General features: G+C 43.6%; 2 protein-coding genes across 8 annotated transcripts in view; one reads left to right on the top strand and one right to left on the bottom strand.

The window, feature by feature from the left end:
* Window positions 1-4,619: 4,619 nt before the first annotated feature.
* Window positions 4,620-13,725, bottom strand: Harbi1 (harbinger transposase derived 1). Its single transcript, XM_032903705.1, has 3 exons — window positions 13,639-13,725; window positions 11,501-12,304; window positions 4,620-5,135 (listed from the first exon to the last, which is right to left on the bottom strand). The coding sequence occupies exons 2-3, from the start codon at window positions 12,237-12,239 to the stop codon at window positions 4,756-4,758; spliced, it is 1,119 nt and encodes a 372-aa protein (XP_032759596.1). The 5' UTR covers window positions 12,240-12,304; window positions 13,639-13,725; the 3' UTR covers window positions 4,620-4,755.
* Window positions 13,726-14,026: 301 nt separating this feature from the next.
* The window catches only part of Atg13 (autophagy related 13), a 35,087-nt gene continuing 34,560 nt past the window's right edge, over window positions 14,027-14,553 (top strand). For 2 of the 7 annotated variants that reach the window (XM_032903703.1, XM_032903699.1), the window contains exon 1: window positions 14,031-14,368. The gene's annotated coding sequence lies outside the window, so the exon portion shown is untranslated. Of the gene's footprint in view, window positions 14,369-14,553 lie in introns of all 7 variants that reach the window. The other 5 variants (XM_032903702.1, XM_032903701.1, XM_032903700.1 and 2 more) reach the window with 4 other exon arrangements.

Here is a 14,553-nt window from a genome sequence, read left to right as displayed (position 1 = left end):
GTGGATGGTCACTTGCAACTGCTCCTATTTCCCTCCCAATCAAGAGGAATAAGCAGACTTATAGCACTGGGGCCACTAATGTGAAGGCCCACAACTCCTTCAGCTGATTCACCAGGATTAGAGCCTGTGGCCAAGGGCAAAGAGGTCACAGCAGTCGCAAAACAGAGATCTGGTCAGCAAAAACCAGTCACTTCTTAAGTCAGGACCATCATCAGCAAAAATGCTCAGGCCACCCTCAGCAGCAGCAGGCACATGATCTGAATCAGGCTCCACTCCGATCAGGAGTGCAGGGCCAGTGCCATCCTGGGAAGCCAGAAGCCTGTGGTGATGTAGAGGAAACGGACCTGACCCACCAAGAGCTCCAGAGCCCCACACCCCAGAAGCAATCAAGAGTTCACTGACAAATTTTTTTTCAAAAGTATAAGAAGTTTTCAGTTTTTTAAAATATGGAAGCTTTGGAGACAGAGTCTTTTTTTTTTTTTTTTCTTTTTTTTTTCCGGAGCTGGGGACTGAACCAGCTTCCTAGGCAAGCGCTCTACCACTGAGCTAAATCCCCAACCCCTGGAGACAGAGTCTTATGATTTCCAAACTGGCTTAAGTGACCTTGAACTTTTGATCCTCCTGCCTCTACCTTCCCAGCGCTATATGACAGGTCTCTGAAGTTCTAGGAACTGAGCCCAATCCTTTATGCATGTTAGGCAAGCACTCTACCAACAAAGTTACAACCCCAGAACCCTGCAGGCACACACGTAAAATTATCATCTACAAATGGAAATACTTGAAAAACTGAGGCTAGACTACTTTGTAAGACCTCGAGACAGATGATTTATGAACAGGAATGTTGTGTCAGGATATAGTGCTTGCTTGGTTATACATAAGCCCCTTTCTTTTATGCCTAGAGAAAGAAAAGGCTTCATCCACAGAGGTCTACCAGTTTCCTTTACAGGAGCTCGTCTGAATGTGAATTAAGCTTCATTTTGACAGTGAACAACTGACTGCTTGTTCTTACAGAGAAGTTGATCAGGATCAGACTGAACAACAGAGATCCAGAGTTGAAATCCTCAAACCTGTAGGAGTCTTCTCACACTGGAGGATGGATTCCTAACAAGAAAGTGGATGAGTAGAAGGTGAGACCAGCCTCGGTGTGCTGTCCTCCTGCATGCCAGCATGGGCATGCAACAGCTCACTGTTGGGATGGTTCCTGGTTTTTGTGTTTTTGAAGGTTCTCTTTTTAGAGAGAATCCCTTGAAGGTGGGGTGCTGGTCCCCCTGAGTTTCTTCCTCTTATAATGATCAGTTGGACACAGGACTTTCAGTGCTGAAGCTGTGACAGCTCTGAGCAAACCAGGATAGTTTGTCATCCTAAGAACAGACCTTATCCCTGTCAATCACACAGAATTTAGAAAGACTAAACAAGGAAAAACGGACTGGAGAATGTTAATTTTGAGTCTCTCATCTCTTATACATACAATTTTATAGAATCTTGGTAAAATCTAGAAAATAAAACAGGCCCAAGCACGTGGACACACACAGGGGTAATGTCTTTCAGTTTCTTTTCTTTTTCCCAGCATTTGGAAGGCAAGAGGGTGGCAAGTTTTAGGCTAAACTGGGCTACAGAGTTTATAAGGGCGACAAAGCAAGTTTTGCTAAGTTTTGCAAAGCAATTAGAATGTTTCATAGTGTGTGCTAGGTTCTTAGTTTGATTTCCCAGCACAAAAAACAAATAGAACCCAAACCAGGGGCATAGGTCTTTGACCCCAGCATTCTAGAGGCACAAGCAAGTGGATCTCCAGAGGTTCCAGAACAGCTAGGGCTACACAAAGAAACCCTGTCTCAAAGAAAGAAGGAAAGAGAGAGAGAGAGAGAGAGAGAGAACGAGAACAAGCAAAAACAACAAAAAAGCAGGTGCTGATTATGGCTTTAATCCCAGCACTACAGAGGCAGAGAAGCAGGTGCATTTCTATGAACTTTAGGCCAGCCTGGTCTATATAGTGAGTTCTTGGTCAGATAAAGCTACGTAGTGAGACTCTGTCCCAACAAAAGTAAAACCAAGCAAACAAACAAAAACAGAGCTAAGGACTGCGACATGTCTGTCATTCTAGTACTTGGGAGGCTATCCCAGGAAGATTGCTGAATTTAAGGCCACCCTGAGCTAAATAGTCAGTACCAGGCTAGTCATGGCTACATAATGTGATCTTATCTCAAACTAAACAGGAAAAAATGTACAAAGAACAAAATGTAACAAAGTCTTCATTATATGATGCTCAGAACGTTTCCAATCAACTATCCACTGTCCCACATCCAGGACCTCCTTGAACTCATTAAATTTACTCTCCTGCCAAGCCACCCACTTCACAGGGGAAGATAAGGGTGAGAAACAGAATTTGGAATAGAAATAAACAGCAGTTAATAATCCATAATTGTTTCTAATCTTTAGGATGAGTCACCCTGGATTTATTTCCACATTCCTCTGTCATCCGCTGTTCACTTCTTTACTTTGAACATCACCAGATTAGCACTGACAAAGGCAGGTAGAAAATGATCCAAGAGGCCAGCTCAGAGGTGTCACATGATGAGTGACTGAGAAAATGGGAACAAGACAATCCTCAGGAAAACCTTTTTAGTCCCAGCAAAGACACCAATGTGTGAACCTAATTCACACTTGTATTATCCCCGTCAGGTTATTTTTACAACAGTGAAATTTTGGAACAAGACTTGTTGGGGATTATTTATTTCCTGGGAAGTTCTGTCTATCACTCTGCATATAATATTCTAAGGTCTAACTCTAGAGTTTATTTCAAGCCATGCTTTGTACTTCTGCTTTTTAAAGACAGGGCTCCCACAGTAGCCCATTCTGGCCTGGTACTCACTATTTGGTGCATATAGGTTGGCTTTGAAATCACAATATAATTGCCTCAACTTCCCGAGAGCTGGAATTATAGTCACAAGCCACTGTGCCTGGCTCTACCTGTTTTCTCCTCGGAACTGCCCTCTCTACAAAGAATTTCAAAACATATTATATAAGTATTCTCTCATTATAGCCATAGGAAATATAATAAAGACAGGTTGAGCGGCCTAGGTCTGTAATCCCAGCTATTCAGGAGGCTGAGGCAGGAGGATCACAAGTTTAAGGTCTGTCTAGGTTAGTGAGTTCAAGGCCACCTTGGTCAACAAAGTAATAACATGGGGGCAAAGGTGAGCTAAGGATATGGTTCAGAGGAAGAACACTTGCATGCCATGCAGAAAGCAGGCTCTGTAAGTTTAATCTCATGGACACATTAAAAAGGAAAAAAAACAAAAACAAAAACAAAAAAAAACATCAGGCCATCCAGATACCTGAGCAGGGGGCTATAGAGATGGCTCAGGGGTTAAAACCACTGACTGCTTTTCCAGAGGTCCCAAGTTTAGTTCCCAGCAACCACCTGGAGGCTCACAATCATCTATAATGGGATGTGGTGCCTTCTTCTGGTGTATCTGAGACAGCAACAGTGTACCCACATATTCATAAAATAAAGAAAAAGATAGCTCAACAAGTAAAGATGCTTGCTGGCAAAGCTGATAGTTTAATCACTCACAAGTTGTCCTATGACTTCTGTATATGTGCCATGCACCCCTCTCACACAATAAATGAATACTTTTTTCTCTTTTTTATTTTTTTTTTTTGCTGGAGCTGGGGACCGAACCCAGGGCCTTGCGCTTGCTAGGCGAGCGCTCTACCACTGAGCTAAATCCCCAACCCATGAATACTTTTTTAATGTAGTCTAGTTAATATGAATTTTGTAAACTTGTAGGAATGCCTTGCTCATTTGAAGCGCCAGGGTCTTTAGAGCCTCTGGAAAGTCTAAACTTGGTATTTTGTCTATATTTTAATTACTTTATTCAAGTCTGCTCAGTCCTTAACCCTGGTTAGTCTCTAACTCTGACGCAAGGGTGAGCTAGGAGAACTGGAATTCAGATATTCCCTCTAGGAGCTAGATCCAAATCACAGTCCAATTAGTGCCAGCACACTGAGGACGGTGGCTTCCCACTCTCCTTAATGTCCTCTTCAATCACAAAACAACCACAAAAGGGCAGACCAGCAGTTCTTTTCTCTTTATTGTTTCTTTCTTTTAGTTCTAGGGATCAATACCTCACACAGACTAGGCAAGTGCTCACTTACTTATATTAGACGATCACTTCTCAACTAAATTCATTCTTTCTTTCTATTCGCCTCTTAGACAGCAGAGAAGAAAAACAAAGAATCAGGGCAGCAGGCAGGATGGCTTATACCAGTACTTGGGAGGCTGAGGCAGGAGGACTGCTACAAGCGCCAGGCCAATGTGGGCTACATAGTAAGCACCAGGACAGCCTGTGCTATATAAAAAAACTGTCTCAGACAAACTAGCAATAAATGAATACATAAATAAATCAGGACAAACACTTTTCATTTGAGATCTCCAGAGAGTTGAAACAACAACAAAATGCCTTGGTTGTGTGCTGTCTTCTGGTTTATTGTGTGATTCTGCTGTTGCAACCAGTGAACTTTCAAAGAATAGCACACAGCCCAGGGTTCACCCCACATTAGGAAGCACTATCTTGATTTAGGTTTAATTGACACATTTGCCCTTGTACCTGCCCATCTAAAACTTTAAATGTTAATTCATGACAAGTGCCCACATTCAGTACCACTGGATGATTGAACTTCCCAATGGCTAGTAAGGGGGAACGTTGTCACAGTTTATTCTGGAAACTCTTCCTCCTCCCTCTACCTTCCATATTAACTAAAATGAGTGAGTATCAGCTCCTGCCGGATTCGGTCAGCCTCTAAGTCCAGAGACTCCATTTGCTCATCCTCGCCCTCAGGGGGCTGCTCAATGGGTCCAGTCACGGGAGAGGACCACACATCCATCCCGTGTTCCAGGGAAATGTTGTGAAGGACACAGCAAGCTAAGATGATGTGGCTGGATTTCTCCGGTGAGTACTGCAGCGCCCCTTTCGATCCATCCAGGCACCGGAACCTACAGCAGAGGGTCCGCAAAGTCTTCTCTATCACACTGTGAGTTGCAGAATGGGCCCTATTATAGCGATACTCTGCTGGAGTTTCAGGAATATGCAGTGGAGTCAAGAGCCAGGTGTGGAGAAAGAAGGAACTGTCACCTGCATGAAAGGCCAAAGAGAACATGACTGTGAATGGATTACAAACAAAAAGTGAAATTCAGGCTAGTTGTGGTACTCATGCCTGTGATCTCAGCACTGAAGATGCTGGGACAGAAGGACTACCTCAAGTTCCAGGCCAGCAGGAATTGCAGTGAGACCTTGTCTCACAGAACAAAAACAGGCACATTTGGAAACATGGTGAGGAAGGTCAGGAAAATAAACAGCCTTTGGAACCAAAGCATACCACAGCATAAAAACCTGAAGAAAAATGTTGTCATGAGAAAGTATGGGGAGGGAAGAGTGATGGCTCAGAGGTTAAAAGTACCTGCTGATCTTACCGAGAACCTGGATTTAATTCCTGGTACCCACATGTGGCTTACAACAGTCTGTAATTCCAGCTCCAGGGAAGTCAACAGTCTTTTTTGGCCTCCAAGGACACCAGGCACACAGATATAGTCACATACATATATGTAGGCAAACTCTCATACACATAAATAAAAATAATTTTTTTATATTTTTTCTCTTTTTTTTTTTTTTTCGGAGCTGGGGACCGAACCCAGGGCCTTGCAGCGCTCTACCACTGAGCTAAATCCCCAACCCCAAAAATAATTTTAAATAGAAAGCATGAACTAGTACTACCCCTCTGCTCCTTTCCTGAAGCTTGTCTGATGCCCACAGTTCTTATTGCCCCTTCCCTTTTCTCCATGGTGGTGACAGAGGGTGATGATAAATGTTAAGATGAAAGCCAACTCCAATAGAGGTAGCACAAGAAAGGAATGTCTGCATTTGGAAGGCTGAGGCAGGAAGAAGACCAGAGAGGCCATCCTCGTCTACATAGTGAGAACCCTTCAAAAACAACGAAATGTCACTCAAAGGCAGTGTTGGCTGACAATATCCTTGACTAAAACCAATGGACAGAAAGTTGAGAGCTAACAAATCCAAATCTGAGAGCATCCAAAGGAAGGAAGTAGAAACACGGGAATCCAATTCCTTTTCTTTCTTGGTGTTCTTTTAACTGTGCTTAAAACTCAGGGCCTTAAACAAAGACGCATTCTGTTTCAGCAATAGCCCTCAAAATTTCCTCTGTCTTTTTTTAAAAAAACAACTTATATGTATGAGTCACTATCCTCAGACACACCAGAAGAAGGCTCATTAGATCTCATTACAGATGGTTGGGAGACACCATGTGGTTGCTGGGATTTGAACTCAGGACCTCTGGGAGAGCAGTCAGTGCTCTTAACCACTGAGCCATCTCTCCAGCCCCTATACTTACTTTCCTTGAGACAGTTTCATGTAGCTCAGCTGGCTGGGACCTTCCCAAGCAGCTGAGGATAGCCTGAATTTCTGACCCTCCTTCCTTTATCCCAAGTGCTGGAGTTGTAGATGTGTAAGTTACCATTCTCTGCAAGGTTTCAAATTCAGATACTGCTCTTTATTAAAAGGCTTAATAAAAACCATAGTCAGATGTGGTGGCATATATCTTTAATCCCAGCACTTGGGAGACAGAGTAAGGCAGATCTCTGTGAGTTTGAAGCCAGCCTCTACAATGTGAGACCCTGTCTCAAGCAAACAAACCAACCCCATGCCTCCAATCAAACAGGATACCAATTTTACAAATCTCTAAATAGAAAGCATTCAAGAAGAAACAGAAAAAGATCTTCTAACAGGAGATCTAAAAACACTCATGAGGAAAACTTCTAATTTTACCATTAAGTTTCATGTCTGAAAGCATGACCTGGGGATTTCATACAATACCCAATGATTTGTCTTCCCAGTGCCGGGAAGAATAAGAGCTGTGTCTGCAGTAGCCATCAGGCCTCCAGGGTACTGGATTCTTGGATACTGCAATCACATAATAAAGCTTTTGTAACACGATCTGGGAGAACATGAATATGATGGTGCAAACAGTAATAATGAGAAGAAATAAGTGGATTCAAATAACAAACAGAAAGCATTTCCTTTAATGGCTTCCTTATTAGAGGATCCTGGGAAGTTCTAAGAAAAGCAAACACAAATGGGGAGCAAAGTCCTAGTCCAAAGCACAGTGTTTAATTGTTCTGACTCACACCTCAGACAAGCAAAGCAGCTCACACAGGTGTGACTCTTGTAAATCTTAATCAGATACCGGGCCCTGAGAACCAAGGTAAGCACTGTCCTCCTAACCCGACACCAAGTTCAGTAAACAGTTGATTCTTAAAACAGAGATAGCCACTGTTCCAAAAATAATAAAAGACTCCTTTCATTTTGGAGCTTATGTTTCTAAGGCTGGATTAGCTGAGAATAACTGAGATGTCTCACAAAAATTTGAAGGTTATATTTAGCTGGTTTTCTTTTTTGAAACAGAGTCTTATTCTTTTTTTTTTTTTTTTTTTTTTTTTTTTTTTTTTTTTCTGGGGAGACCTAAACTCCCTAGGTAAATCCCCAACCCCAGAGTCTTATTCTGACCTTAAACTCCTCTCATGCTGACCTTAAATTCACAACAAGCCTTCTGCTTCACTCTCCTAGTGCTGGGATTACAGGCATGAGCTACCACACCTGGCCTTTGCCGCCACCACTTTTGTTTTGAAGCCAGGGTCTCATGTAGCTCGGGCCCCTGAGCTTCTAATATGATACTCTTGTGTCCACCTCTCAAATGCTGGGGTTACAAGTGCACAACAACTCCCGCTGTTCTTTGAACTCACTCTTTCTAAACACTGTTTAAAAAAAAAAAAAAAAAAAAGATGTAGAGCAAGCTATGATGGTATTCACATGCAATCCAGCCAGAGCTAAAAAGAGAAAATGGGGGAGAGAAATGGAAAACTGCTTCTGGACCCTAGATGGCTCAGTACACATACAAAGCCTGAGGAACCGATGTGTGGAAGGAGGGAACTAACTCCTACAAACTGTCGTCTGACCTCCTCATAAATACAAAAATGTCTTAAAAGGATATCATAAACAGTAATGGAAATAATACTTAAGACAGATTTAACACAGGGACTGTAGTAGGTGACAAGCACTGTTGGGCTCAGTGTAAGATCCTTTCTCAGAAAAAACAAACAAACAAACAAACAACAAAAAGAAAAACCCGGGGTTGGGGATTTAGCTCAGCGGTAGAGCGCTTGCCTAGCAAGTGTAAGGCCCCCGGTTCGGTCCCCAGCTCCAAAAAAAAAAAAAAAGAAAAGAAAAACCCAAAAAACAGGAATGGGACAAGATGGCTCAGTGGGTAAAGCAATTGACAACCTGAATTCAATTTCTAGGACTCACACAAAAGTAGAGAGAATCAATTCCAAAGTTTTCTGACCTCACACAAATGCTATGAAAAGTATGTACTGAATACACACACACACACACACACACACACACACACACACACAATAAAACAAGCTTTGTAGTCACTAGCTGGTTACAATTCAAGCATCGTTGGAAAACAGATACTCATGAGGAGATGAGGATTAGAGGGGGAACAGATTATAAATGTGTATGCAATCACTCAGTCACCCATAAGAAATTCTGGGAGATCTTACCCAAAGCTGCTTAACAGCACTAGCCCAAGAGCTGAAGAACTAAGAACTCAAGCTGACTGTTTAGAGAAGTGGTGCGCTTAGAGCCTGGGAGTTTAGGTAATACACCTATAGGGACAGCTAAGGATAATAACAGGAAGGGATGGCTTAAAAGAAACTTAAAGGGGTTGGGGGATTTAGCTCAGTGGTAGAGCGCTTGCCTAGGAAAGGCCCTGGGTTCGGTCCCCAGCTCCGGAAAAAAAAGAACAAAAAAAAAAAAAAAAAAAAAACTTAAAGTGGAGAGTGATGGGGGTTGGGGATTTAGCTCAGTGCCCTGGGTTCGGTCCCCAGCTCTGGAAAAAAAAAAAAAAAAAGGTGGAGAGTGATGGTGCAAATCTGCAATCCCAGCTACCTCAATAGGAGCTGAGAGAATCAGGCTCTTGAAGTCAGTCTGGGAAACACTGAGATGTCTATTTCAAAAAAGAAAAGAAAGAAAAGGAATTTAAATATTCTGTGCCTTCCAGTTTCCTCTTTTATACAAATGTTGATAATATTATTTGCCTTTTTTAAAGCAGGGTCTCTTGTTTCCCTGGCTGGCCTTGAATTTCCTTGTAATTCTAGCACTAAGGAGGCCGAGGCTGGTGGATTATGAGTTCAAGGCCATTTTAGGAGTCAGTTTGAGGCCAAACTTGAAGTCAAATTAAAATCCTGTGGAGAAAAATATGTAACAGCAGATGCTGCATGGAAATGGTATGTGCGACAGGACAATCTGATGCTGTACCCATCACTGTGGCAGGAGTCTGCCCACAAACACTTCCCTTAAATCACACTCAGTACAATATAACCAGGGTTTCCACTAACAGACAGTTATCCCAACACTTTTGATAAAGTTTTTTTTTCTTTTTTCAGACAAGTTCTCACTATGAGGTTAATGCTGTCGTGAAACTTGAAACCCTGCCAGGGCATCCTTCATACACTTTTCTTTTTCTCCTTCTCTTCCTCCTTCCCTTCTTTTCTTTCTTCTCTTTCCTGATACAGGATCCCATGTAACCTAGTGTAATGTACATTGTATTGGCAACTGTCATGTAGTGTTTGAGCTCATTGAGAAACTAGCTCTAGAATCAAGGGTTCCTCCCCCAAGTTCAGACCCAAGCACATTCATCTCAAAGTTTTCCAAGGCTCCCCATCTGGAGATGGACTGCCTGCTCCAAACTCTGTGAGGAGACGAGAACAACAAAACAGTCCTACCTTCAGAACATCCTGTTCTTGGAACAGCTGGAAGGAGAACCATGTCAACAGATGTTACTACTCTGTAGCCCATGATATAAATTTTCTGAGCAGCTAGTCCACAGAGCCAGGGACTCCTGAGCTGATGGCCTCAACTTCCCCACCAGTTTCCACAGCATGTCTTAAGCCCTAATTTGATGACATTTGTCTGTGTATCCATCTATCACTTGCTATTTATTCTATAACTTTTGTTTGCTATTTACTTAGTAAACTCGCTCACTCAAAACTGAAAGCATGGCTATTGCTTTCATTCTCTGGACAATACAGAACACCCAGGTTGGCCATGACCTTAATAAGTAGCAGAAATTGGTCTGTGGCTCTTTATCTTCCTGCCTAATTTTCTAAGTGCTTTATTACAGCTATGTGCTGCCATGCCTGGCTCTTTTCTTTTGTCTAGGTTATAACTCCTCGGATCAAGTGATCCCTTTGCCTCAGTCTCTACAGTATCTGACAGTATCGCCAGGAGCCACAGGCTCGATTCAAACCATTCCCCTAGTGCTAGAGTTACAGGCAGTTCTAAGCTACCCAATATTGGTGTTGAGAACTGAATTCAGGTGTTCTGGAAGAGCAGGTAATCTCTAAGCCATCTCTCCAGCCCACTCTGTTTAGTTTTTGAGAATAGAGGGCCATGCATCTATTAAGCTAGCCTTAAGCTTCCTGTGTAGGGGAGGATCACCTGAAATTTCTGATACTCCTGCCTCTGCCTTCTGAGTACTGGGAATACAGTTATACACCAACATAGTTATGCACAACAGCCAATGCAGTGCTGAGGACTGAACCCAGGACCTCCTACACTACTGAGTTACATACAGCCCTAGTCCCTTATTTTTCAGACAGGGTTTCCCTCCACAGGCAGGTTGGCCTGGAACACTATGTCTGGACATGTCTTTGCCTCAGCCTACCCATTCCTGGAATTACAAGCATATAAAATAACACTCAACTTAAATATTGTTTTTGTTTTAAAATTTTTTAGATTTATTTTATGTATATCGGTCTTATGCCCGTATGTATCTGTGTACCATGTGCACGCCTTTGCTATGGAGGTCAGAAGAAAGCTTTAGATTCCTGGGAACTGGAGTTATGAGTATTTGTGAGCCTGCATGTAGATGATGGGAAGCAAACCCAGGTCCTCTTCAAGAACAAGTGCTCTTAACCACCAAGCCACCTGTCCATCCCTTGAATATTAATTTAAAAAAAAAAAATCAATGTGCAAAGGTTGAAGGTTCAGTGGTAAAATCCTTGCCTGGCATTCCCAAGCTTTGGGTTTGATCCCTAGTACAGGAATAGTAATAAAAATATTTATGAGGGTATGGCTGTATACACCTTTAATTCCGGCAAGAGAGGCCAAGGCAAATGAATCTCTGAGTCCAAGGCTGGCTACATCAAAAATTCCTGGCTACATAACAAGTTACTGTCTCAAACGATGTGTCTTAAAAAGTAATAATGAAAGAAAACAAAAGGCCCAGAGAGGTCTCACCAGAGGTTTTACAGGATTAAACAAAGAATAAAAAGTAAGACTACGAAAACCTCAGATTTCACCCACTTTCCTGCATAACTTTTCTATGGATATAAACTGAACATTTATACTTGCAAACTTACCAAGAAGCCAGCTATCTTTGGGCATCCCAGTTTCAAACTGACTGGATAAAGAAGACTGCTGTAGCACAGCACAGTCCTGCAGGCTACCTGGCCAGCTTGTCTCCACTGTCATCAGTGCCCCTCTGATGTCACATACCACCAGGCAGTTTAAAGAATGCAGACCCTTCCGGTTCACGTAAGAGAGGTCTTCAGCATTTGGTGCCTTGATTGCTACATGGATACAGTCAACTGCCCCTATCACCCCTGGCATCCCTGCCAATCCATAGAATTCGTCCTTTAGAGACTGTATGGCAGCTTCGTCAGCTGGAAAGTGAATAAACTGTGAGGCCCGCTCCACAAGGGCTTCAGTGACGTTGGCAACACAGCGACTCATAGAGGCTTGACTAATTCCAATTGCATCTCCCATTCGAGTCTGGAAGGAACCTGAGGTATAAAACCCTAATGCTGCCAGGATCTGTGTCTCTGGGCTAATAGCCCTAGATCGCTGAGTAGGTCGAGAAAGACTTGCCCCCAAGAGTTCCACTAAGTAGTAAATGAATTGTCGGGGAAATCCATACATGGACATCAGGTATTCATCAGTTACATCATCCAGCTTAAAACGGTCCAAGGTCCGGTGACCTCGGCCATAGAGCAAGAGATCACAGTCAAGCACTGTTATTGGTATAGCCATTGCTAATGTGGATGTTCTCTTCTGCTTTTCCTGAAATTTTTCCAATGAAGAGGCTGGCACAAAAAGCATCAGAATTCAACAGCTAACCCATCAGTTAAATGGCTCTGACATTTATAATCTTCCTTCTGTAAGTGCTAATTAAAAGAAAAAAATAATTAGAAACTTATCCAAACCATACCAAATGACTCAAAACCTACAACACCTTTTCAGCAATTTGCTTTTTAACTCTAGATTTATCTCCACTGACTCACTACTACATGACAAACGATCTAATTTGCAGACAATGGGAGTTCAATCCCAGTGGCTCATCTAATGCCTGGCATTTCAACTGAAAATAACAAATTAGAACAAACTATTCACAAGGTAAAAGAGGTCTATGACAACCATGAAACAGCTGACAAATCATAAACACTTTAAGGATTACTCAGAGAGATTTGTTTTCCAAAGCCCTATGGCTCCACTGATGTAGAAGTGTTCAAACCAGTCAAACTAGAGAGGTAGAAGAACAAGGGTGGTGGGGATGAGGGGAGGAAGGAAGGAAGGAAGGAAGGAAGGGGAGGGAGGAAGGGAGGGAGGGAGGGAGGGAGGGAGGGAGGGAGGAAGGGAGGGAGGGTGGAAGGAAGGGGAGAGACAGTTCAATACCCTGCCTAGAGACCTACATCGTCTGCTATAACAGGTTTTCCCTTCATCTCAAGAGATCCAAATTCGGAGGCTTTAAGCTAGAAGGAAGATTAGCTAGTATAAAAGGAAGGAAAGGAGGAAGAGGCTAAGAGAACTAGGTAGGTCTGGAACACCCGGGCCACTTCTAAACACGCTTTCAAAACAATATTAAGGGGCAAAGATGGCTCCGAGGACAGGGTTTGCCTGTGAAGCCTGGTGCAGAGTTGGCTATCTGAGAGCCACATGGTGGAAAGAAAGAGTCATCTGACTTAAGTTGTCATATGATCGCCAACATCCTTGCCACAGGAGTCCGACTCCAATACATACATAAATGTAATTTTTTTTTTTTTTTGTTTTTTTTTTTCGGGGCTGGGGCCCGAACCCAGGGCCTTTTGCTTCCTAGGCAAGGGCTTTACCCCTGAGCTAAATCCCCAACCTTATAAATGTAATTTTTAAAAAAAGAAAAAGCTTATTCCTTTAAAAGTCCTGTAAGTAAAGATACCCAAGCCAGGAATGGTGGCTCACTGTACTTGGGAAGTGTAGTACAGAGTATCATGTTCGAGGCAAGCGTGGACAACGCGAGCACCAGTCAAAACAAAGCAAAACAAAACAAAAAACTCCTAAGGCTGATCCAGCCTGTAAAGTTAGCATCCTGGAAGCGGGGTAGCATCGCCGCGTGTTCCAGGCCAGCTTGAGCTACATTACTTTCAAAGCTAACAAGAGTTACACAGCGAGACCCTGTCTCAAAAATAGCAAGATAACAAAAGTTTGACTGCTAGGCCCAGAGGAAACGAACGCTGATCGACACCTTTCCGTAGCTACCGAATTACCCGGAGCACACTCCACCCTCCCGTCAGTAGAAGGACCGCCTCCGGAACCCACGGCCGCACACAGGCCGCCACGGTGCGCAACAGCGGCACCGCCCCTTCCGCGTCAGCGCCAGCTCCACGCCGCGTTTTCAGAATCTCGGCTACCGCGACCTGTGCTTCGCCGCCGAACATTCCACACGAAGCCTAGTCTCCTACTCCCAAAATTCCTCCCCAAACACTTTTTGTTTCTCCTAAAAAGCTTTAAAAATAAGCAAATGATTTGTTTCTGGAAAGAAATTTCCTTTCGTGAAGACTTTGAGGTACAGAAATACTAAATAGGTCGTCGGTGGCGTAGCGAAAGTGCAGCTGAAGTTAGACAGCTACATTTCCCCCACAGCGCTCTACCACCCCACCGCCTGCACTGAAGCGGATGAAAACAAACACTAACGATGGCGGCGCCGGGCAGCGACTGGTTGCTGTCGTAGGGAGGGAGAGATCGCTTGACGCGTGAAGGGGAAGCTCTGAAGAAAACCAGTCGACACCAGTCCGACAGCTTTTTTAGTTCTGGGATCTCAGAACCTCGTTAGCGTGAGGTATCTCTCTGCGACCTGTGCTGTCACTGCCGCCCGGGAGCGCGGAACCCTCAGCCGGGAGGTGCGGTTGGCCGGCCCCAGGCCCCGGCCTCCGGAATGAGAGCCCGGAGTCACTCTATGTGCCGTAGCTTCACAGGTACTCACTTTTGAGGGTAATAACCCCCGAATCTTTCTGCACCCCCGAATGAGGGAGGTCACTGATCTGCGTTCCCTTGGTCACCTCCTTGGGGACGCCCAAGTCACCCAGCCGAGGTTCAGTTCCATAATCCCCTCGTTCTGTTTTCTACTGGAAGTTGGGTTGGTGTAGACCCTGTTGGCTCT

Source organism: Rattus rattus, chromosome 5 (genome assembly GCF_011064425.1).
Source record: "Rattus rattus isolate New Zealand chromosome 5, Rrattus_CSIRO_v1, whole genome shotgun sequence".
Classification (NCBI taxonomy): domain Eukaryota; kingdom Metazoa; phylum Chordata; class Mammalia; order Rodentia; family Muridae; genus Rattus; species Rattus rattus.
Note: the sequence above shows the minus strand (reverse complement) of the source record. Positions and strands in the feature narration are given on the sequence as shown.

Bases quoted from the DNA above. Each gene is read 5' to 3' on its own strand.
- Harbi1 (XM_032903705.1), bottom strand. From the start codon at position 12,239: ATGCTTTTTGTGCCAGCCTCTTCATTGGAAAAATTTCAGGAAAAGCAG. The intron at 5,136-11,500 runs GTAAGTTTGCAA...CCTTTCATGCAG, and splicing joins CAAAGATAGCTGGCTTCTTG to GTGACAGTTCCTTCTTTCTC.